This window comes from Malurus melanocephalus, unplaced genomic scaffold (assembly GCF_030028575.1).
Source record: "Malurus melanocephalus ecotype Western Australia unplaced genomic scaffold, MMel_1.1 scaffold_86, whole genome shotgun sequence".
NCBI lineage: Eukaryota > Metazoa > Chordata > Aves > Passeriformes > Maluridae > Malurus > Malurus melanocephalus.
The window spans coordinates 1,376,048-1,396,736 of NW_026623318.1; the positions used below are offsets into that span (position 1 = coordinate 1,376,048).

At 69.4% G+C, this 20,689-nt stretch overlaps 1 protein-coding gene across 1 annotated transcript in view; it reads right to left on the bottom strand.

Annotated features, from left to right (window-relative positions):
- The window catches only part of LOC130574633 (SCO-spondin-like), a 27,044-nt gene extending 7,399 nt beyond the window's left edge, over positions 1 to 19,645 (bottom strand). Inside the window, 45 exon segments of the mRNA XM_057367968.1 lie at positions 12 to 274; positions 596 to 1,081; positions 1,174 to 1,265; positions 1,474 to 1,602; positions 1,769 to 1,823; positions 2,133 to 2,255; positions 2,559 to 2,738; positions 3,068 to 3,223; positions 3,440 to 3,669; positions 3,775 to 3,856; positions 3,942 to 3,996; positions 4,063 to 4,222; positions 4,292 to 4,442; positions 4,634 to 4,834; positions 4,907 to 5,047; positions 5,376 to 5,528; positions 5,830 to 6,268; positions 6,270 to 6,625; positions 6,916 to 7,176; positions 7,581 to 7,997; positions 8,402 to 8,632; positions 8,912 to 9,312; positions 9,678 to 9,771; positions 9,922 to 10,071; positions 10,563 to 10,672; positions 10,747 to 10,874; positions 11,353 to 11,552; positions 12,019 to 12,153; positions 12,478 to 12,734; positions 12,861 to 12,955; positions 13,033 to 13,213; positions 13,841 to 14,087; positions 14,404 to 14,575; positions 14,645 to 14,866; positions 14,959 to 15,131; positions 15,423 to 15,549; positions 15,719 to 15,857; positions 16,139 to 16,379; positions 16,486 to 16,693; positions 17,062 to 17,519; positions 17,679 to 17,781; positions 18,153 to 18,511; positions 18,717 to 18,844; positions 18,914 to 19,132; positions 19,560 to 19,645. Coding sequence (XP_057223951.1) covers positions 12 to 274; positions 596 to 1,081; positions 1,174 to 1,265; positions 1,474 to 1,602; positions 1,769 to 1,823; positions 2,133 to 2,255; positions 2,559 to 2,738; positions 3,068 to 3,223; positions 3,440 to 3,669; positions 3,775 to 3,856; positions 3,942 to 3,996; positions 4,063 to 4,222; positions 4,292 to 4,442; positions 4,634 to 4,834; positions 4,907 to 5,047; positions 5,376 to 5,528; positions 5,830 to 6,268; positions 6,270 to 6,625; positions 6,916 to 7,176; positions 7,581 to 7,997; positions 8,402 to 8,632; positions 8,912 to 9,312; positions 9,678 to 9,771; positions 9,922 to 10,071; positions 10,563 to 10,672; positions 10,747 to 10,874; positions 11,353 to 11,552; positions 12,019 to 12,153; positions 12,478 to 12,734; positions 12,861 to 12,955; positions 13,033 to 13,213; positions 13,841 to 14,087; positions 14,404 to 14,575; positions 14,645 to 14,866; positions 14,959 to 15,131; positions 15,423 to 15,549; positions 15,719 to 15,857; positions 16,139 to 16,379; positions 16,486 to 16,693; positions 17,062 to 17,519; positions 17,679 to 17,781; positions 18,153 to 18,511; positions 18,717 to 18,844; positions 18,914 to 19,132; positions 19,560 to 19,645 — 8,994 coding nt within the window.
- Positions 19,646 to 20,689: the final 1,044 nt, after the last annotated feature.

Consider the following 20,689-nt stretch of genomic DNA (forward strand, 5'->3'; position numbering starts at 1 on the left):
GAACCCCCAACCCCTCTGATGGGCACCCGTGGATTTGTGGACCCCAGCCCATAATTCCCACCCCAGGATCTGGGGGCAGCAYCCATCGGGGGGTCGCCCAGGGGTCTCACCTGCAGGCAGGTATGGCGGTGCAGGAGGGTCCCGGGGGGGCAGTGACAGCCCTCCTGGCACCCCTCCGCGCACCCCACGGCCCCCCCAAGATGGGCGCAGCTCCGGGGGCACCCAGAGCTTCCCCCGCACTCACGGAACGTCCGGCCGGGGGGGCACCCGGCCTCTGCCCCCCAYCCCGAAGGAAAAGCTCAATACCTGGGGGCAGCCGGCCTCTGCGCCCCCTCCCCCAAAATACCCCCATGGCACCCCTGGGGCACCCGATCTCTGCCCCCCGACGACACCCGGCTCAGTGTCCACCCATGGGGGGTTGTGGGTGGGGATGAGGGGCAGCGCTGTGGGGGCTCTAGGGGCGTCTATGGGACAGCGCTGTGGGACAGGGCACATCTGTGAGTAGGGGGCTCTGAGTGAGATCTCTGGGTGAGGGGCTCCGGGTTGGGACTCCTGTCTCGCGGTCCCTGTCTCGGGGTCCCCGTGTCGTACTCACCGCGACACACGTGGCTGTGGCAGCTCTGGCTCTGCAGGGCCGGCCCCGGGCACGGGGGAGCGCCGCATCCCCGGTGCCTCCGGCGCTCGCCACCCCCGCASGGGGCGCTGCAGTTGCCCCAGGACCCCCACGGCAACCACCGGCCACGGGCGAGGACCGGGGTCTTCGGGGACCGGGGGGACTCCGAGGACTCTGTGCTCCACGGCAACACCGGGACCCGCGGGGACTCTGGGGGCTCTGTGCCCCACGGCGACCACCGGCCACGAGCGGAGTCTGGGGACTCTGAGGACTCCGGGGACTCCGGGAGCTCTGGAACCCACGGCGGCTCCAGGGACGCCGGGACCCAAGGCGACTCTGTGTCCCATGGCGACCCCGGGACCCCCGGCGAGTCCGGGATCCACGGCGACTCTGTGACCCACTTGGGCTCCGGGACCCACGGCGACTCGGGGGTCTCGGTGGCCCCGGGTGGCTCCGTGCTCCTGGGCTCTGAGGACAGACGGACATGGGGCACTCGAGGGGCCGCGGTGGCACTCGGGGTTCCCGGGGACCGGGGCGCTCGGGGGGCTMCTGCCACGTACCGGGTCCGCAGAGCTCGGGACAGCCCCGAACYTCTCGGGGGGTCCCGGCGCAGGGGGCACCGCCGGCCGCTGCCACGGGGTTGGTGGGAGACCTGTGGGGAGCGGGAAGCGGGGTAGGACCCCATCGCCGTGGGGCAGAGACCCCCCGTTATGCGGCAGGACCACACTATGGGCCAGACACTCTTATGGTTAGAGCCCCAAGCTATGGGTCAGAGCCCCCCGCTATGGGTCAGAGCCCACCGCTATGGGTCAGACACCCCATTATCGGTCAGAGCCCTCCGCTGTGGAGCAGCCCCATACCTGAAACGCTGTCGGGTCTTGGTACCGCAGTCGCAGCGGGTCCAGGGGGTCCAGCGTGACCACCCGCAAGATTCAGGGGGACCCCACTTCCCGGGGACCCCCAACATCCCCGCGGGGCTCCCACAGGTGCTGGAGGGAAATGGAGGGTTGCCCCAAATCATGGGGAGCCCCCAATGTTCAGGGGGCCTCCATTCCTGGGGACCCCCAACACCAGGGTTTGGGGTACAGGTGGGTTTTGGGCAGAGCAGGTTTCACGGTGGGGTGGGATTTGGGGTACAGTGCGGTTTTGGGGTACCTGGGCTCGATGCAGTCGCTTCCCTGCAGGACCAGCCCGGGCAGGCACCGGCAGCCTGGGGTGGGAGGGGTGGTTCAGGGGGCCTTCAGTCCCCTCTACACCCGCCAACGACCCCTAAATCCTCCCTCCCACTCACTCGGATTGCTCCCTGCTCATCCCAAAGTTCCCAAATCCTCTCTAAGTTCTCTCCCAGTTCCCCAAGTTCTCCCTAAGCCCCCTCAAGCATCCTCCATGCCCTTCCAAGTTCCCAAATCCCCCCAAACCCCCCGATAACCCTCCCTACGTCGCCCCCGCCCCGAGACCCTCCCAAGACTCCCCGTGTCCCTCAACCTCTCCTCCAGCCCTCCCCCCGCGTCTCCCCGACCTTCCTCGCAGTCCCCCGGGCACGAGCTGTTCCCACTCAGGTCACCACAGCTGGGGGGGCAAGGGGGGACCCCCAAATCCTCGCATCCCCGCGGGGGTACCAGCAGCATCTGGGGGGGACAGGCTGGGGGAGACACTGGGAGGTCAGTGGGAAGGAAGGAGAGGGCTCGGGGGAGATTTGGGGCGCCGGGGAAAATTTGGGGGTCAGGGTAGGGGGCAAGGGATGGGGAGGTGATTGACGTGGTCAGAGATGGAGGAGTGTGGGCACTTAGGGGAATTCGGGGGACTTGGGGAGCTGGGGGGGATTGGATGGGCACGGGGATTTTGGAGGGGTCGGGAGCATCAGGGGGTGGTTGGGGAGGGCAATGTGGGGACTTAGGGACAGTAGGAGAGCAGAGATGGGGATGTCCCCACCCCCGCCCCGTACCTGGGGTGCTCCCGCAGGGCCGCAGGTTGCAGGGCCGGCTTTGCAGGGCACCCCCCTCGCACGGTCGCCCCCCGTTTTTTGGCGGGGGGTCACTGCAGCTGCGGCGGCGGTTCCGCTGTCCGCCCCCGCACGGGGTATCACAGGCGCTCCAGGACTCCCAGGGCGCCCACCCGCCCGCCACTGGGCGGGCACGGGGGCGGTCAGAGGGGTCAGCACCCCCACACTGCCCCAGAGCCAACCCCTAACCCAGWGACTCCCGCACTGGGGACCCTAAGCCCCCGAGACCACCTCAACCCTGAGGATTCCCCCCAACCTGGGGATGGGGGCTCCCACCCACTGTGGGGGTCCCAGATTTCGGAGGTCTYGCCCGTTTTGGGGGTCCACCCCGGGAATGGGGACCAGTCCCACCCCACGGCGAGCCCTGACGGCTGTGGGTCCCAACCATAATGGGAGTCTTCCCCTCCTATTGGGGTTGCAGCCCCCCGGGGCTCCCGGGGGTTTGGGGGTACCTGGGCAGGCTCGCAGGAAGCAGACGCGGGTGTCGATGTCGGGGGGGTCGGCGCAGCCCCCCTCGGGCAGGGTCCCTCTCCGGCGCCGCACAGCGACCCCCACCCCGCAGGAGCGGCTGCAGGACCCCCACCCCCCCCAAGGCGGGGGGACGCAGCCTGAGGGACACGGGGGGGCAGGGTGACCCCCGTGTGTTGGGGGCTCGCCCCTGCAATCCCCAGCTTCGAACCGCCCAGCTCCCCCAGCCACGCCGCGGGTACCGTTTGCCCCAGGGACCCCCCGTTTCTGGGGGGCTGTTTTAGGAACTCATCCGCGCCTTCCACCGGGACTCCCCAATCCCGGCGGGACGGTTTTTGGKGGTCTTTCCTCCCCACCTGGTGGGGTGGTGGCGAGCACCGCAGTGGGAGCGGGCGAGGGCAATGCACTGAATTGGGGAGGCTCGTGGGGCGTCGCGGAGCCTCCGGGGAGACTCGGGGTGTCTTCGGGCAGGGTCGCAGTTCCGGGGGTGCCCTCGGCCGCGCTGGGGGATACCAGGGAAGTCTCGGCACTTTCGGGCCACCCTGGCGGCGGGGGGCGGGGCGGCTCCTCGGGCCCAGCCGTGGGGCTGGAGTGGGCAGAGCGGGAGAGGAAGATAAGAGGGGGAGGCCCCCAGTGTCCCCYGGCTTTGGGGACCCCCAAATCCCGGTGCCCGCCCTTGCCCCTCCCGTACCGGGAGCTGCCGGGGGCCTCGGCCGGCATTGCGGGAGTCAGAGCTGTCATCATCCCGGGTGGGGTGGCCGTGGCGTTGTCACCTGCAGCGGTGGTGGTCACAGCACAGCGCCGAGGGGTTGAGGGTCACCTCCCCCTTCCCGGGACACCTCGGAACCCTTCACTCACCCGCGGGGCCGCAGGTGCAGCAGGACCCTCCGTCACCTTCCCGTAGCACCTGGCCCTGGAGACACCGGCAGCGTCACCGTCACCTGCGGCTCTTCCCGCCCCCCCCGCGACTCCCACTCACCTGGGGACAGCCGGTGTCGTGGAGGGGACAGTAGGGGACACACCGGACAGCTCCCCCTGGCAGGCACTGGCACACCTGGCAGGGGCCCCCGCGCCAGCGCTCGCCGGGGACGCGCCACCGGCCCCGCTCCTGGCACCGCGGGCACGGCGCCGTGTGGCATCTGCGGAGAGGGGCGGTCACACACGGGGGGAACCTCCCAGTTCCCCCGCCACYCCCGGGCCCCGCTGACCGTCGGGCCTTGCGGTAGATGCCGCGGCAGTGCCTTCCTCCGCCTCGCCGGGCCGGGTTCGAGGGGCTGCGGAAAGACCACTGCACGCCGGGGGCCCCGCAGGCACCCGTGCACGCGCCCCACGGCGACCACGACGACCACCCGCAGTCCACTGTGGGGGGCACCGGGTCACCCGGGGCCCGCCGGCACCGGGGCGGGGATACCCGGGCACCGGGGGACCCCCGGGCACGGCCGCGGCGACAGCTGGGGGTACCATTGGCATCGCCGCGGTGACGCGCGGGTACCGCAGGTCCCCACCGGTACCAGGAGTGCCCTCGCACATCGCCCCGCGCCGGGACCCACCTGAGCAGCCGGGGTGGGGGCGGCAGTGTCGCAGGTGCCCCTCGAGGCAGGTGCAGAGGCGACAACCGAGAGGCACCGGGGCGCCCGGGGGATACCTGCGCCCCCCGGCCTGGCACGGGCACTCCCGCGGCCGCACGCACCCCGGGGACCCTGCGCCGGGCTCGGGGGCGTCCAGCACCTGCCCCGCCGGGCACCAGCACCCTGGTGGGGAGGGGGGTCAGAGGGTGCCACTCACATTGGGGGGCTCCCCCCGGTCCCCCAGGTCCCCCTCACCTGGGCGGCAGGGCGGGGGCCGCGGGCAGGTGATGGCGGCGGCCAGGTCGGCGCAGGAGGCGGGGCAGGGGGCGCAGGGGAGGGGGCGCAGTCCACCAGCGCACTCCAAGGCGTCGGGGCATCCCCCCTGGGCACAAGGGTCTGGGGGCAGGGGTCAGACACAGAGACCACCTGCCCCATTAGCCCCTCTTCCCCCCAGAACCCCTCACTCTGTGGAGCCCACCCATCCCACCTGTCCCACAAAGCCCCCTCGCCCTGGGAAGAGCCCCCCACCCACAGAGCCTCGCCAGTCGGTGGAGCTCATCTGCCCCACGGAACCCACCTATTCCCCCGGGAATCCCCACCCCACTGGGCCCCCTGCCCCCAGAGTCCCGCTGGGAGCCCTCCACCCCATGGCCTTCCCTTATGCCATTGGACCCCCACCCCAGACCCTCCTCCGAGCCCCTCGCCTGCCCCCCTCCGCACTCACCCATCTCCAGGGCTCCGGGGGTTCCTCGGGGCAGCTCCTCGCAGGCTCGGCCGCCGTTTTGGGGGGGCCGGCACTCCCTCCTGCGCAGACGGACCCCCCCGCAGCCCCCGGGGCAGTCGGACCAGGGCCCCCACGGGCCCCACGCACCGTCCACTGCGGGGGGAGCGAGTTACGGGGGGGCCKCAGAACCCCCAAACCCCTCGGACTGTAGGATCCCTGAACCCCCCCGAGCAGCCTGGACCATGGGGACCCTCAAACACCCCAGGTACCCCAAGTGACGTCCAACCCCCCTGACACCCTCAAGTCCCGGGATCCCGCCCAAGCCCCCTCTTTTTTGCCTGGGCAGACGTGGTGGTATCAGGGTCGCTCCCACTCGCGCTGTCCCCAGGACCCCAAACCCGCCCCGGCATCCCAAACTCCCCTCGCCAAACCCCGGGGTCTCCCCCACGCTCACCCGGGCAGGCCCGGTGGAAGCAGGGTCTCTCCTGCTCGCGCGGCCCCCGGCACCCTCGCAGCAACCCRGGGTGACGCTGGTGACACCCCCGAGCGCGGCGCTGCCTCCCGGGCCCGCAGGGGCGGCTGCAGGACCCCCAGGGCCCCCAGAGCCCCCAGAGGCCGCACCCCCGTTCGTCCCCACCCGAGCTGCAGTCCCGCACCCCGTCACACACCTGCGGGGACACCGCGGCGGTCGGGGACAAGAGGGGGCGGAGCGGGTGTAGAGGGTGGGACACGGCGGGGGACATCGCAGAAGTTGGGGACACAGGCATAATGCCGGGAGGGAGCGGGGCGACACCACAATGGCACTGAAAGGGGTCGTGGGACGCCGGGACACTGGGATGACATTGGGAGGGGTTAGGGGAATCAGGGAAACCGGGGGGGAGTCCAGGGGGAATCGGGAGGGACCAGGGGATACCGGGGGTGGCACCGGGAGGGAGTCGGGGACATCGTGGGAATGATCGAGGGAACATCGGGGTGACACCGGGAAGGCGCAGGGGACACCTGAGTGGCACTGGAAAGGGGTCGGGGGGACGCCGGGACACGCGGGTGACAACAGGAGGGATCGGGGACGCTGCGGAGACTGCACGGCGGCACCGGGAGGGGGTCGGGAGCACGCCGGGACCCCGCGGTGACCCAGGCGAGTGGGGGCCCCCCTTGGCCCCCCGTTACCTGCTGGAAGGTGACACATTCCCCATCCCCGCAGGCGAACTCGGCGCAGGGATCCCCCGGGCTGCTCCCGGGGCCGGGGGGCYCTAGACGGGGSAGGGGAACTCTGAGGGATCCTCAAGGGACAGGGCAGACTCAGAGGGTTCCCCAGGGACCTCTTAGGGGTCCTTGGGGTACGGGGGGAGGATGTGATGGGGGGAGTGTCCGCTGCCAAGGCCCCTCTGGTGGGGTCCCCTCACTGCTAAGTTCCCCATCCCCTCCCCAAAGCACCCCGGAGATTACCCTCCTCATCCCTCGGGTCCCCAAGAGGCGACACGGGGGGACTCCCAGACCTCCCCGCTTCAGATGTCCCCGGAGATGGATCCCGGGGTCTCACCGCACAGCTGCGGTCTCTCATCAGCGCTGTCGCGACAGTGGGGGACGCCGTCGCAGAGGTGGCGGGGGGGGACGCAGGCGGGGACGCAGGGGTGATGTCCGGGGTCGCAGGGGGGGTCGCAGGGCAAGTGGCCGGGGGCGCAAGGGGGGTCGCAGCCCCCCTCGTCGCTGCCGTCAGGACAGTCGCTGTCACCATCGCAGCGCCATCCCCGCGGGACGCACCCGCCGCTGTCACAGCGCAGGGAGMGGGGAGGACAGGGCGCTGCGGGGGAATGGCGGGGTTAGGGGACATCGCCGCTGGGGCCACCCACCCACGGAGCCCCCCAACTCCCCCGCCGTGACCGGGGCACAGCGCAGCCCCGGAACTGCGGCACCTGCGGGCACCGCCAGCCCCAGGGGCCCCCGGCTCTGCGGAGCCCTCCCGACCCACGGAGCCCCCCCAGCACAGACTGACCCAATTTATGGGGTCCGCCTGTCCGTGATCCCGCCTGTCCCACTGCGACTCCTCAAATCCCATGGAGCCGCCTCAYGCACAGAACCCGCCCACCCCATGGAGCCCACCCAGCCCACGGGGGGACTCACCCGTGCCCTGGAGCCCACCTGACCCAGGGTCCCCATCGCCCCGGGGTCCCCGGCCATACCCAGGTCTCAYCGACCCCACCTCACCTGCAGAGACGCTGGCAGTGGCTGGGACAGTGTCAGTGACGCTGATAGTGTTGGCGACAGCGGCGGTGACAGTAGCAGTGTCGGTGACAGTGTGGGCGATAGCGTCAGTGTCACTGACGGTGACAGTGTTGGCGACAGTGGTGATGGCGGTGCCGCTGGCGTTGGCACTGGCGATCGCGATGGCAGTGTCGGCGGTGACAGCGTTGGCGACAATGCCGGTGACAGCGGTGACAGTGGCGGTGACAGAAGTAACAGCGGTGACAGGTGACAGCGGCGCGGGGGGCAGCGCCACTGCGCAGCCTGCCGGACTCTCGTCCCAGCCATCGCGACAGTCGCGAGCGCCGTCGCACACAGCGACCTCCGCCACGCAGGAGCCATCGGGACAGGGGACGGTCCCGGGGGCACAAGTGGCCCGCACTGGGGACACAGGAACAACAGTGACAGAGCCGCCATGGGGAAAAGGTGTCCAAAGGAGGGGTCCCAGGTGTGGGGGTGCCGGGGTCGGGGGTGCCCCAAGGGGGGTGGTCCTAGGGACGTAGGTGGACCCAGGGGGTGCCCTGGGTGGGAAGGTTACAGGGTGGGGAGTCCCCAAAGGGGGAGATCCCGGGTAGGGGATCCCCAGGTGGGAGGAGTCTCTGGGTCGGGAGGCTGTCGGGGCGGATGGGTCCCCAAAGGGGGGTCCCAGAGTGGAGGGTCCCAGGGTGGAGGGTCCCAAGGTGGAGAGTCCCAGGCGAGGCTCCCCTGTTGGGTGGTCCCAGGGCAGAGGGGTCGGGGTTCTCAGGCGGGGTTGCCAGAGCAGTTGTCCCCCCCGCGCCCCTCACCGGGGCAATTGGCCTCGTCGGAGCCGTCGGCGCAGTGGCGGCGGCCGTCGCAGAGCGCGGCGGGGGGCTGGCAGCCCCCTCCGGGACACGGCAGGTGGCCCTCGGGGCAGGCGCAGCCGCGCTCGTCGCTCCCGTCCCCGCAGTCGTCGCGGCCATCGCAGCGATAGGGGTACGGGACACACCGGCCCCCCGCGCACCTGAACTGCCCTGGCCCGCACCGGGGGGCGCAGCCTGCGGGGACGGGACCCCCAAGTGGAGCGCGGACACCCCGACGAGGGGCACTGGCACCCCGGGGGGCACAGACACTTCTCCCAAGCAGCTCCCACCCCCGGAACCTCCAGACGCTGCTGTGGGGCACAGACCCCCCAGGGCTGGGGGGGCTTAGAAACCCTCACTATGGAGCACAGACCCCCAGGGTTAGGGGGCTCAGGGACCCCAAGGACCCCAAAACTCCTAGCAGTCTCCCCSTCCATCCCCAGGACCCCACCCGAGCCCCCCGTGGTCGCTCACCCGCCTCGTCCGAGTCGTCCCCGGGGGGACAATCGAGCCGCCCGTCGCAGACCCGGGCGGGGGGGAGGCAGCGACCCCCGGCACAGGCGAACTCGGGGGGGGCGCAGGGGTGGGGGGGACATCCCGCCTCGTCCCAGCCGTCGGCGCAGTGGGTGACACCGTCGCATCGGGCCCCCCAGGGCAGACAGCGCCCGCCGGGGCAGCGGGGCTGATGGGGGGCGCAGGGAGGGTCGCACAGCTCGTCTGAGCCGTCCCCGCAGTCGTCCTCGTTGTCGCAGAGCCAAGCCCCCGGCACGCAGAGACCCCCGCCCCGGCACCGGAATTCCCATGGGGCACAGCCGGGAGCGGCGGGACACGGGGACGGGGTTGGGGGGCATTGCCAGCGCCCCTCGAGGCAGGTGCTGGGAAGGGGGAGACAGATGAGACTTGCAAGGGTCCAAGGGGCCCAATATCCCAGCGTCTCCACGCCCCGGTGTTCCGGTATTCTGCTACCCCAGTGTCACAGTGTCCCGGTATCCCAGTGTCCTGCGATTCTGGTGTCCCGGTGTCTGGGGGTCCAAGTGTCCCAGTACTCCCATATCCCAGTGTCCCTGTGCCCTGGTATCCCAGTAGCCCAATATCCCAGTGTCTCTCTCCCCATGTCCCCATGTCCTGGTCTCCCAAGTGTTCCAGTGTCCCGGTGTCCGACTGTCCCAGAAAGCCAGTCTGTCACATCCTGGTGTCCCAGTACCGCAGTACAGATCACACCGGGATCCCAGCGCCTCACCAGTTGCTGCAGCCCTGGGTCACGGTGGCCCCGGCCGGGAAGGCGAAGCCGTCCCAGAAGCAGGGACAGGCGGGGGGATCCACGCACAGTCCGTCTGCAGAGGGGGCGCAGGGGTGGCACCGTGACCCCCCCGGCCCCCCAGTCTCCCCCATCCTTCCCCAGTCCCCCCTCCAGCTCCCTCCCCTCCCCAGCCACCTCCCACTCCTCTTCCGGCCCCCAGACCCCCCTCCCAGCCCCCTCTCACCGTGCAGAACCCGCCCGGAGGGGCAGAAACAGCCCTCGAGACATCCCAGGGCCCCGCAGAGCTCGGAGGGGTCCCGGCCGAGGTCGCGGCAGGTGGGGGGGCAGGGGGGGCCACAGGGGCTGTACTCCTGCCCCCCCTCGCACTGGAGAGCTGCAGAGATTGGAGGGGGTTCGGGGGTGCTGGAATCCCCCACCCCACAGCCTGGCACCCCCCAACCCCACGGGGGGCTCTTGCCCCCGCCTCAGTCCCACAGCCCCATGGGGGGCACAGGTCGGACCCCTCCTCCCGCTCCATTACCTCATGGGGGGCTCCTGCACCCCCAGACCCATTGCCCGGCTCCCAGCCCTGGCACATCCCATGGGGGGGCTCACTCCGGACTTCTCTATGTCCCCGGGCTCCCCCCAGGCCCTCCTGTGCCCCCTCCGGGACCCCCTCCCCCCCAGACTCACGGCACAGTCCCCGGCTCCGCCTGTACAGGAGCAGGATGAGACCTCCCATGTCCCCCAGCCCCCTGGACCCCCCCGGTATCTCCCGGTCCCCCCGGACCCCCCGGAGTCCCGGTATTCCCTAGACTCACGGCACAGCCCCCGGCAGGATGAGAACGCCCCAGCCCCTCGCACCCCCCGGTCCCCCGGACTCACGGCACAGCCCCTGGCTCCGCCAGCGCAGTGGTCTCCCCCGCCGGCCGCACTCCTCGGCGTAGGCGGCGAGGGCCGTGCACAGGCACTCGCAGTCACCGCCGCTGTCACACCTGGGGCACGCGCCGTGGGACAGGGCCCGGGACCCATCTTGGGGCTTGGGGACCCCCCAGCCCCCCAAACTCACCCGCAGGCGTCGAACAGGCACCACTCGTAGAATCGCTGCGGGGGTACCAGGTCGTGGCAGGGGGCGAAGAGCTGGTGCCGCAGGACCCCGCAGCGCCCCCGCGCCCAGGCTGAGCGCTGGGGGCTRTCCTGTGGGGGGACACCCCGTCAGACTCCGTGCCCCATGCGAGAGCTCCGCTACCTCTGTGCCCCCTCTCAGATTGCCGTGTCCTCCTGTGTCCCTCCATTGAGCCTCAGTCCCTCACCAGTCCCCAACTGCCCCCTGTAAGGTCGGTGCAGCTTAGGCTAAGCGTCCTGGGAGGGGACACTCCATAGGCACCGCTGTGTCCCCATCCGGCCCCCACTGCCTCCCGTGTCTCCCCATCCAGCCCCCATGTTCTTTGGGGTATTCTAATGTCTCCCCGCCAACCCTTGTATCCTCCATTGTCCCTCTGCCAGCCCTCCTTACCAGCTCCCGTGTCACCCTATCTATACCCTGTCTCCCCTCGCCAGCCCCTCCGTGTCTCCCCGTATCCCGCCGTGTACCCCGCCAGTCCCTCTGTCTTGCCATGTCACCCGTCCATCCCTCCATGTCCCTCAGGTCCCCCATGTCCCCCCGTCCCCGTACGTCACAGGGGTGTGGGCGGTGTCCGTCGGCYTCGGGGCAGAGGGGGCTGAGGCGCCAGGAGTCCCCGAAGATCTCGGGGGTGGCCTCGAGGGCCCCGTCCCGGCTCCCGAAATCGTTCTCGGCGTCGCCGTCGAAGTTTCCACAGAGCCCGGCCAGGCGGCCGCGCAGCCGCGGGGACACGCGCACGTACACGCGGGTCCCTGCAGGCACCGAGGGTGGCACCATGGCACCAGGGACCCACCCACCCCAGGACCGATGGCACTCCCCCCGGTCACCCTTCCGTGGTGCCACCAGCACTGCGGACCCTATGTGACSCCAAGGACCCTGCATGGTGGCTCCCCCGTGGTGACACGGTGGACTCCCCATAGTGACACCGCCATGGCTCCACCGGCACCAAGGACGCCCCAAGAGCCTCCCACCCGTACCTCCCCCACAGTCTCACCTCCGTCCCACAGCACRGCCACCCCCAGAACCCCCCGTGTCCCCCCGGGGTCTCACCTCCGTCCCACAGCACGGCCACCCCCAGAACCCCCCGTGTCCCCCCGGGGTCTCACCTCCGTCCCACAGCACGGCCACCCCCAGAACCCCCCGTGTCCCCCCGGGGTCTCACCTCCGTCCCACAGCACGGCCACCCCCAGAACCCCCCGTGTCCCCCCGGGGTCTCACCTCCGTCCCACAGCACGGCCACCCCCAGGCGCGTGAGGAGCAGCAGGAAGAGCCCCGCACGCTGCAGGGCCAGCCCCGACCCTCCGAACACCTTGGGGGGTCGCACGGCCACCCCGTTCACTGTCACCTCCCGCCCTGCCGGCGCGGCACCGAGGGTCACTTTCATGTGTCGCCCGTGGCCCCCCACATCCTCGCGTGTCCGCCCATATCCACCGTGTCCCCCCACGCTCCCCGCATATACCCCACCCTGCTGTGGGATGTCACTGTGAGTCACCCTACCACTTCCCCGTCTCCCTCCGTGTCGCCCCATGGCCCTCCATGACACCCCGTGTTGTCTCCCGTGTCCCCATCCCCGGCAGCCCCCACCCTGCTGCAACTGAGTCCGGATGTCACTGCGGGTGACCCCCACAGGTACCCGTGTCCTTCGCGTCCCCTGCCTCCCCCTATGTCCCCCCTCACCCCGCAGCATGTGCACCACGGTGTTCCCCATGGCCACAACCACGGACTTGGTGCAGGTGACGCCGGTGGCACCACAGGGGACATTCTCGGCGGTGACAGCAAAGAGCCCGGTGGCCTCGCGCGCCAGCAGGTACTCGCAGTCCCCGGCGAAGGTGAAGGCGCGGCCATCGAAGGTGATGTAGTGGGGGTCCCCCGTGGCCACGCAGGTCCCCGCGCACTCCTCACGCCCGCAGTGCCATCGCTGTCGCCGGCACACGCTGCGGGGACAGGCTCTGTGCCACCGCGGGGACTGATAGGGGGCTGAGGGTGTCCGCGAGGGTCTGGCAAGGGTCTGAGGGGCTTGCAGGGGTGCGGGGGATCCTGGGGGTGTCCGAGGGCCCCACCAGGTGTTGCAGTCGCGGGCGATGGTGGCGTTGGGMGGGTACAGCTGCCCGCCATGGTGACAGGGACATTCTTCCGGTGACACACAGCGCCCGTCCTGCGACCAGACCGCAGTGAGGGGGATGAGGGGGGAGTCTCACATCCCCACCTCCCCCGCCCCGAAGTGTCACCCACCAGGAAGAGGGTCCCGGGGGGACACACGCAGCCGTCGGCGGAGCCGCCGCAGGTGCCGGAGGGCTCGGCGGGGTCGCAGCGGCGCAGGCAGGACCCCGGTGCGTGCAGCAGCCCCGGGGGACAGCGCGGAGCCGGGGGACACGGGGCGGGGACGCAGCGCCACGACCCCGCTGTGCACACACTGCCGGGGAGGCGGTGAGGGACCCCGTCCGGCTGAGCTCCCCATGCAGGGTCCCTGCACCCCCATTCCCAGAGCCCCAATTCCACCGAGCCCCCCCACTGGGGCCCCACCTCCATCTCCAGCACCCTCCAACCCTCCAAGCCCCCCTCATCGGGGTCCCCCAAGCCCCAGGCCCCCACATTCTGCTGAGACCCCCATGCCACCATCCCTGTCCCCATACTCCAGCACCCCAACCCATCGACCTCACATGCCCTCCCTTCATCCCCCCAAATCCCACGCCAACAACGGGGTCCTCACAACCCCATCCTCATGTTCCAGCACCCAAATCCCACCAGACCCCCTCCCTGTGGTCTCTGCACCCCCATCCCCCAGGAACCCCCATCCCACTGAGATCCCTAACCAGGGTTGCCCCGCTCTAATTGGGGGTACCAGGGCCCTGTCACTGTCCTCACGGGGGGACATGGGATGAAAGCCTCCCCGTCCCACGGGGCATCATACCGGGCCGGAGGGGCTTTCATTAGGTATCACCGTCACTGTCACATTCTGCCTGGGTGACCCCCGCCCTGTGGGTGACCTCCCCGGCCTCCCCAAACCTTCCAGTGACCCCCAAATTTCCCCAGGACCCACCAGGCCTCGCAGCCACGGTGGATGCGAGCGCCRGGGGGGTACAGGCGGGTGCCACGGGGACAAGGGCAGGCAGCAGGGGGCACGCACTGGCCCCCCTGGGTCAGCAGGAGTCCCGGSGGGCAGCGACAGCCGGGGACACAGAGGGTGTCTGGAGGGGGACAGTCACTGGCTCCGGGGGGCTCTGAGCAGGAACGGCCACAGGGACCCCCACAGTCCCGGTACTGCTGTCCCCCGGGACACGGCTCATCTGGGGGGACATGGGGAGGTCACTGGGGGGACACATGTCACCTCATCCCATCCCAATCCAATCCCATCCCCATCCTGCCTAATCCTACTCCCATTCCTTTCTCCATCCCACTCCATGCCAATTCCAATTGAAATTCCAATTGCAATCCCAATCCCAGTCCCATCCCCATCCCCGTCCCCGTCCCCATCCCATCCCCATCCCCACCCCCATCCCTTTCTCCATCCCATCCCCATTCCCATTCCCATCCCCATTCCCATTCCCATCCCCATTCCCATTCCCATCCCCATTCCCATTCCCATCCCCATCCCCATTCCACCGCAGAGGCTCCGGTTCCTCCACTCCAGCTCCATCCCCTCCCGGGCGCATTCCCGGCCGTAGGCGCCCAGTGCCGGGCACAGGCACCGCTCCTGCTCCTGCTCCCGGCAGGAACACACATCCCATCGGCACAGCTCCAGAAACGGCTCCGGATCCACCACGAGGTGACACGGCTGTGCCGGAGGGGACATTGTCACAGCGATGTCACCTGTTCGCGCTTACCCCCGTGCCGGGCCCCTCACCTGGAAGGCCGGCGCCATGAGCACGGCGCAGGCGGCCTCGGCGCGCTCCCGGCTCCCGGGGAAGCCGTCGCAGGGATCGGGAATGCTGGGGCCCAGCGCCGGGCAGGCTCCGGCCGCCCGGAAGGCGTTGGCGAAGGCGGCGACTCCCGGCTCCACGTCTCCCTCCGGCGTCGTGAACTCGTCCCGCTGGTCCCCGTTGAAAGTCCCGCAGAGCCCCCGCACCTGCCCGGAGCAGGGCGGAGCCCAGGGGACCCTCATCCCACTGGATTCCCATCCCGCTGGAGCACCCCGCGGATCCCGGTGGTCCCACTCACCGTTCCGGCCATGGCGGGCTGGAGGGTGACGAAGGTGTCGGGGGTCCTCAGGCCCCAGAGCAGGTGGGCGTCGGGCACCTGCAGGTGCAGGAATGCCGAGGACGCGCGGCGGATGCTCAGCTCGGCACCGGAGAAGGGCAGCGTCACCTCCCGTCCGGCCACTGTCACCTCCCCTGAGGGGGACAGCAGCGGCACCATGGGGTGGCCACCGGGGTGGGACCCGTCGCCGTGGGAACATCGGGGACAGGCACTGGAATGGCTCCCACTGACACGGGGACTTCGGAACAGACACTGGGATGTCCCCCACCACTGTGGGGACACGGGGGATGGGCACTGGGATGAGATCCACAGGGACATTGGGGACAGGCACTGGGACGGCCGCCACAACCCCACCAGGGTACAAGGATGATCCCAGTCCCATTCCCTGTCCTGGATCCGGTCCCAGTCCTGTCCAGGTGCGTCACCTGTGCCGTGGAGCCGGGCTGTGGTGCGGCTGGTGGTGACAGTGAGGGTGCGGGCACAGCCGAGGGGCCGGTGGCTGTCACAGGGCTCRTGCTCGGCCGTGATCAGCAGCCGCCCCCCCACAAAATCCTGGGGGGCAAAGACACGGTGACACTCCCCAGACAGAGCGCTGCCACCGTGGCCACCACTGCGTCCAGCACTCCATCACCAACGCAACATCATGGCTGCTACCAGAGCACTGCCCCATCACCACTGCGGCCACCTCCACGCCCCCTCGATGTCCTCCGCGTCCCCTCACCTCCACCAGGGTGTGGGCACAGGTCGCCGGGAGGGAGAAGCGGCGGCGGTCGAAGGTGACGAAGTGACGTCCCCCCAGCACCGCGCACTCGGCCGGGCACCGCTGCTGGTCACAGCGCCAGCGCCCACCCTCGCACGTGCTGGGGACACCGGGTACACCAGTCACCGGGGGGGACCTCCGGGGGGCCACTGGGGTGGAGGAGGGACACTGCAGGGGACCCCGGGGTAGCGGGAGACGCCACAGGGGACACTGGGATAGTGGGGGCCATATCAGAGAGAACTTGGGACGAAGGGGGACATGCCACAGGGACCCCAGGATGGGGGGAACACGCCACAGGGGACCCTGAGTCTGCCCATCAGCGGGTTCCCCCCTCAGTGGGTGCCAGCCCGGTGCCACTGCTGTCACCGCGGTGCCACCCACCAGCGGTTGCAGCGCTGGCGGATGCTCTGGCCGGGCTCGTAGCGCTGTCGCCGGTGGTGGCAGGGGCAGGCAGCGGTGGGGATACAGCTCTCCCCGTCCCGGGCCATACCCGGGCCGCACTCGCAGCCGCTGTGGCAGTGGCGGTGGCACGTCCCGTGCTCGGCGCTGCTCGCGGTGACACAGGTGACCGGGCACAGGGACACGCAGTCGGAGAAGCGCTGCCCCGCGTCGCAGTGGCGCTCTGCGCGGGTGGAGGGGGCGGGGGGGACGGGATGATGACGACGACACGGCGGTGGCACCGGCGGCACCGAGGGAACGGTKCGGGGGGGACACCCTTCAATTCCTACCGCAGAAGCTGGGATGTCGCCAAGGGACATCGATCTGGCGGCGGGAGCACTCTCGGGCGTAGGCGGCAAAGGTGTCGCAGGCGGCGGGGGGCGGGGGACCGGGGGGTGACAAGGGAGAGAGGGGTGACAGGGGAGCGGGGGGTGACACGGGGTCCCCGTCCCCACACAGCAGTGCCAGACACGCTGCATAGAACCCAGCAGGGTCCACCTGGAAGGGGTGGGGGTGGCAGTGAGGACCCTCCAAGACCCCTCAGAACACCCACGACTCTCAGGACTCCCCAGCACCTCCCTCCAGATGCCCAAGAAGTTCCTAGAATTTCCTGGACCTTCCAGGACCTCCCAGAATCCCCTGGGACCCTCAGGACCCCAGAACCTTGGGACATTCCAGAACCCTTCAGGACCCCCAGGACCCCCCGGATGTCCTTGTGACCCCCTAGGACCTCCCCAGGACCCTTAAGGATCCCCCGGAAAACCCCAACCCCCCCGGTCCCCTGGTGACGCTGACCTCTCCGTGGCACTGTTGGAAGGGCTGGGCCAGCAGCCACCCGCACGTGGCCACTGCCGGTGCTACCTCACCTGGCCCACACCTGGTGCCACCCTCCAGCACGTCCCTGCACGGGGGCTGAGCCAGGGGTCCCTCAGCGAGGGGGCGACCCTCGGGAACCCCCAAACGGGCAAGGGGGTCACCCCACCCTTCAGGTACCTCCATGCCAGCCTCTGGCACCTTCCAGGCATTGCCAAAGGCAGCAGCGAAGACGGCGATGTCCCCATCAGGGCGCATGAAGTCATCTGGGGGCACAGGGAGGGAGGGCATGTGGGGTGTCCCCCCGGCCCCCCAGGTGGGATGGGGGTGGCACCAGACAGGTGGCACTCACCTGCAGGGTCGTCGGTGTAGGTGCCACAGAGCCCCCAGGTGCCACCACGCAGCTCAGGCTCTGCTGTCACTGTCACTGCCAGGTGCCCGTCCCAGGCCACCCGCACGCCCAGGCTGCTGGCCACGGCCACCCAGTCACCTGGCCAGGTGACASCGAGCCCTGCATGAGGGGATGGGGATGGATGAGGACAGGATGGGGACAGGGATCCCGCTGGCAGCTCTGCCACCACAGCTGATCCTTCACCATATCCTGATGCCTTCTGGTGTCACCRGAGCTTGTCCCCACCCTGCCCCAGCTTGGTGACCTGGGGGGCCTCACCTTTATGCAGGTAGGGACGTCCCTCTGGCACTGCCTCCCCATTCACCGACACATTCCGTCCCTGGGCCACCACCGTGTCCGTCCCAAAGGTCATGTGCAGCACCTGTGACAGTGCCGGGTCACCGGGGGTGGCACCAGGACACTCAGGTATGTCACAGCCACCAAAGATGGGGACAGGACTCATGGGTGTGCCAGCACCCATCCCAAGCCCTATCCCTGTTCCCATCCGTCCTGGCTCTCATCACAGCTCCCAGTACTTGTTCCTGTTCCCAGCCCWCATCCCACCCCCGGGGACAGGACCAGTGACCCTGAGTGACCCATTCCATCCACCCCTCCCAGTGTCCGGTGGCCAGGACTGATGGTGACATCCCAGGTGCCATCACCCCTCCCCGTTCCTGACGTCCATCCCAGCCCCATTCCACACCAGAGGTGACCTTGAGTGACCCCCTGTGCCCTCCCTCCTGTTGCCRGTACCGGGGGATGTCCAAGGCCGATGGTGATGTCCCAGGTGCCATCGGTGGCCGTGGCCAGGCTGTACCGGCAGGTCCCRGCGAAGCCAAAGTGCCGCCCGTCGAAGGTGCGGAAGCGCGTCCCAGCCCAGGCCTGGCAAGTGGCTGGGGGGCTACGGTGGTGCAGGGACCCCCCGTCTCCACCCAAGGGCAGGTGTGTACAGGGCAGGCAGGGACTCCTGGCGTCCCCGGTGTCCCCAAGGCGCCAGCTGTGTCCCCAGGGGTGCCGGCAGCACTCAGCGCGGCTCATGGCACTGCTGTTGTGGCCACCAGCGCCATCCTGGCACTGCCACGTGCCAAAACAGYGGCCCAGGGACTTAGGGCCTGCGGGACAGAGACAGTGGGTGACTCCAAAGGGGGTGGCACACAGCCCAGCACCCATCCTGACTCCTGGCACTCGGCGGGAATGGCACAGTGGGAATTTCACATTGGGAATGACGTGGTGGGAATGGCTGCCACCCCAGCTCCAACCCCAGCTCCCATCCCAGCTTCCATCCCAGCTCCCACCCTAGCTCCCAGTGGGAATGACACAGTGGGGACATCCCTGTCTGCCCCTCCTCGTGTGCCYCCGTACCCTCCGTGCAGCGGGTGCCGCTCCAGCCAGGACAGCAGCCATGCTCCGTGCGGTTCCGGACCACCGGCCGTGTCTCCGGGGGGCTGTGGGTGGATCCCAGTATCACCCAGTGTCACCCAGTGTCATCCTGTGCCACATCCCCCTTGGCTCACCGATAGATGTAGCAGAGGGTGGGGTCACTGCCAGCGTCCCTGGGGGGCTCGGTGCCAGTGTTCCCGGGGGAATTCCCWTGTTCCCGCCGTGTGCGGTCCCGGTCCAGCCGCCACCCAGCCAGGCTGTACTGGTACAAACTGGGACAAGGCACCGCAGCCTCGCGCCGCGGCGTCACCTCCTCCTGCTCTGTCACCAGCACCGTCCGCTGGCACCAGCGCCTGTGGGGACATTGGATCCACCCAGGATCCACCYGGGGTCCATCTGGTGTCCATCTGGGATCCATCAGCACCCAGCATTCATCCCAGATCCATCCCAGATCCATCCCAGCTCCCACTCGTCACCCACCACATCCAGCCCCACTCTGGCACGCATCCCAGCTCCCCCTCCGTGCAAGCACCCATCCCAGGATCCATCCTGGCTTCTGGCACCCATCCCAGCTCCCAGCCCCCATTCCCAGTTCCAATCCCCAATCTCCATTTTGCTCCCCCATTTCCCAGTTCTTTTACCAGCTCCCACACCCATTCCCAGTTCCCATTCCTCCCCCATTCCCAGTTTCTAATCCCAGTTCCTATTCCCCATTCCCAGTTTCTATTCTCCATCCCAGCTCCCGCTCCCCATTCCCAGTTTCCGTTCCCAGTTCCTCACCCTGTGGCTGCCCCGACCACTGTCACCCGCAGCACCGTGATTGCCATGACCCTGCCGACCACCGCCCACCACGTCACTGTGGCCATGTCAGATCCTGGTTGTCCTGGAAAAAGCAGGATCCAAGTGACTATTGTCACAATTCCCAGAGTGTCCTTGTGGCCAGGTGATCCCACAGGGACACCCCCAATATCACCCACCCCAGCACCACTCACCGGCCCTGAGCTCTAGCCCTGCCAAGCGGCTCCAGGATTTATGGAAACTCCCCAGAAGTGCCACCAGCTGTGGAGACACTGATTGGGCCCAGCTGGCAGCTGGTGGGGGACATGGTGACATCAGGGTGATATCTCCCTGTTTCCAGGGAGAAGGTAATGGCATGGGACATCCGGGATCCGCCATGGGGCATGGGGACACGGATGTGGCAGGACAGCRGGTCCTGGTCACACTCAACCCCCGTGTCCCCTTGTGTCCCTTCTGTGTCCCCTTGCATCCCCCCATGCCACCATGTCCCTGTCCTGTGTCCCCTCATGTCTCCTGTGTCCTTATCTCCCTGTCCCGTGTTCCCCCCTAGCCCAGTGCTGTGTTCTCCCATGTTGTCCCCGTGTCGCCCATGTCCCACAGTTTTTGTCCCGTGTCCTTGCCCATTGCTCTTTCCATGTCACCTCCGTATGCCCACATGTGTCCTGGTGTCCTCATGTCCCTGTCTCGTGTCTCCCTCAGCTCCTGTCCTTGTCCCCACGCCCCCTCACCCTGTCCCCCACCCCAGCCGTGTCCATGTCTGTGCCTGTGTCCGTCTCCGCTCCAAGGGGGGACAGCCGATACGGCATTGGGCTGGGGGACACGGGAGACACACGGGAGGGACACGGGGGTAACACGGGGGGCAGCACGGAGGGTGGTGACACGAGGGGCGGTCCCGGTGGGGGCGGGGGGACCGGCGGCCACCGCGGGGGGGCGGGGCGCGGTGGCGGCGGCGGCGCCGGTGGGGCCGGGGGAACCTCGAGGCCACGGGTACAGGCGGGACCGGGAACGGACCGGGATCGGCACCGGGATCGGGATCGGGACGGCCAGGAAGGGCGGGGGGACCGGAGGGGAGGGGCAGGATGAGAGGGCAGGGACGGGAAGGGCGTGGGGGG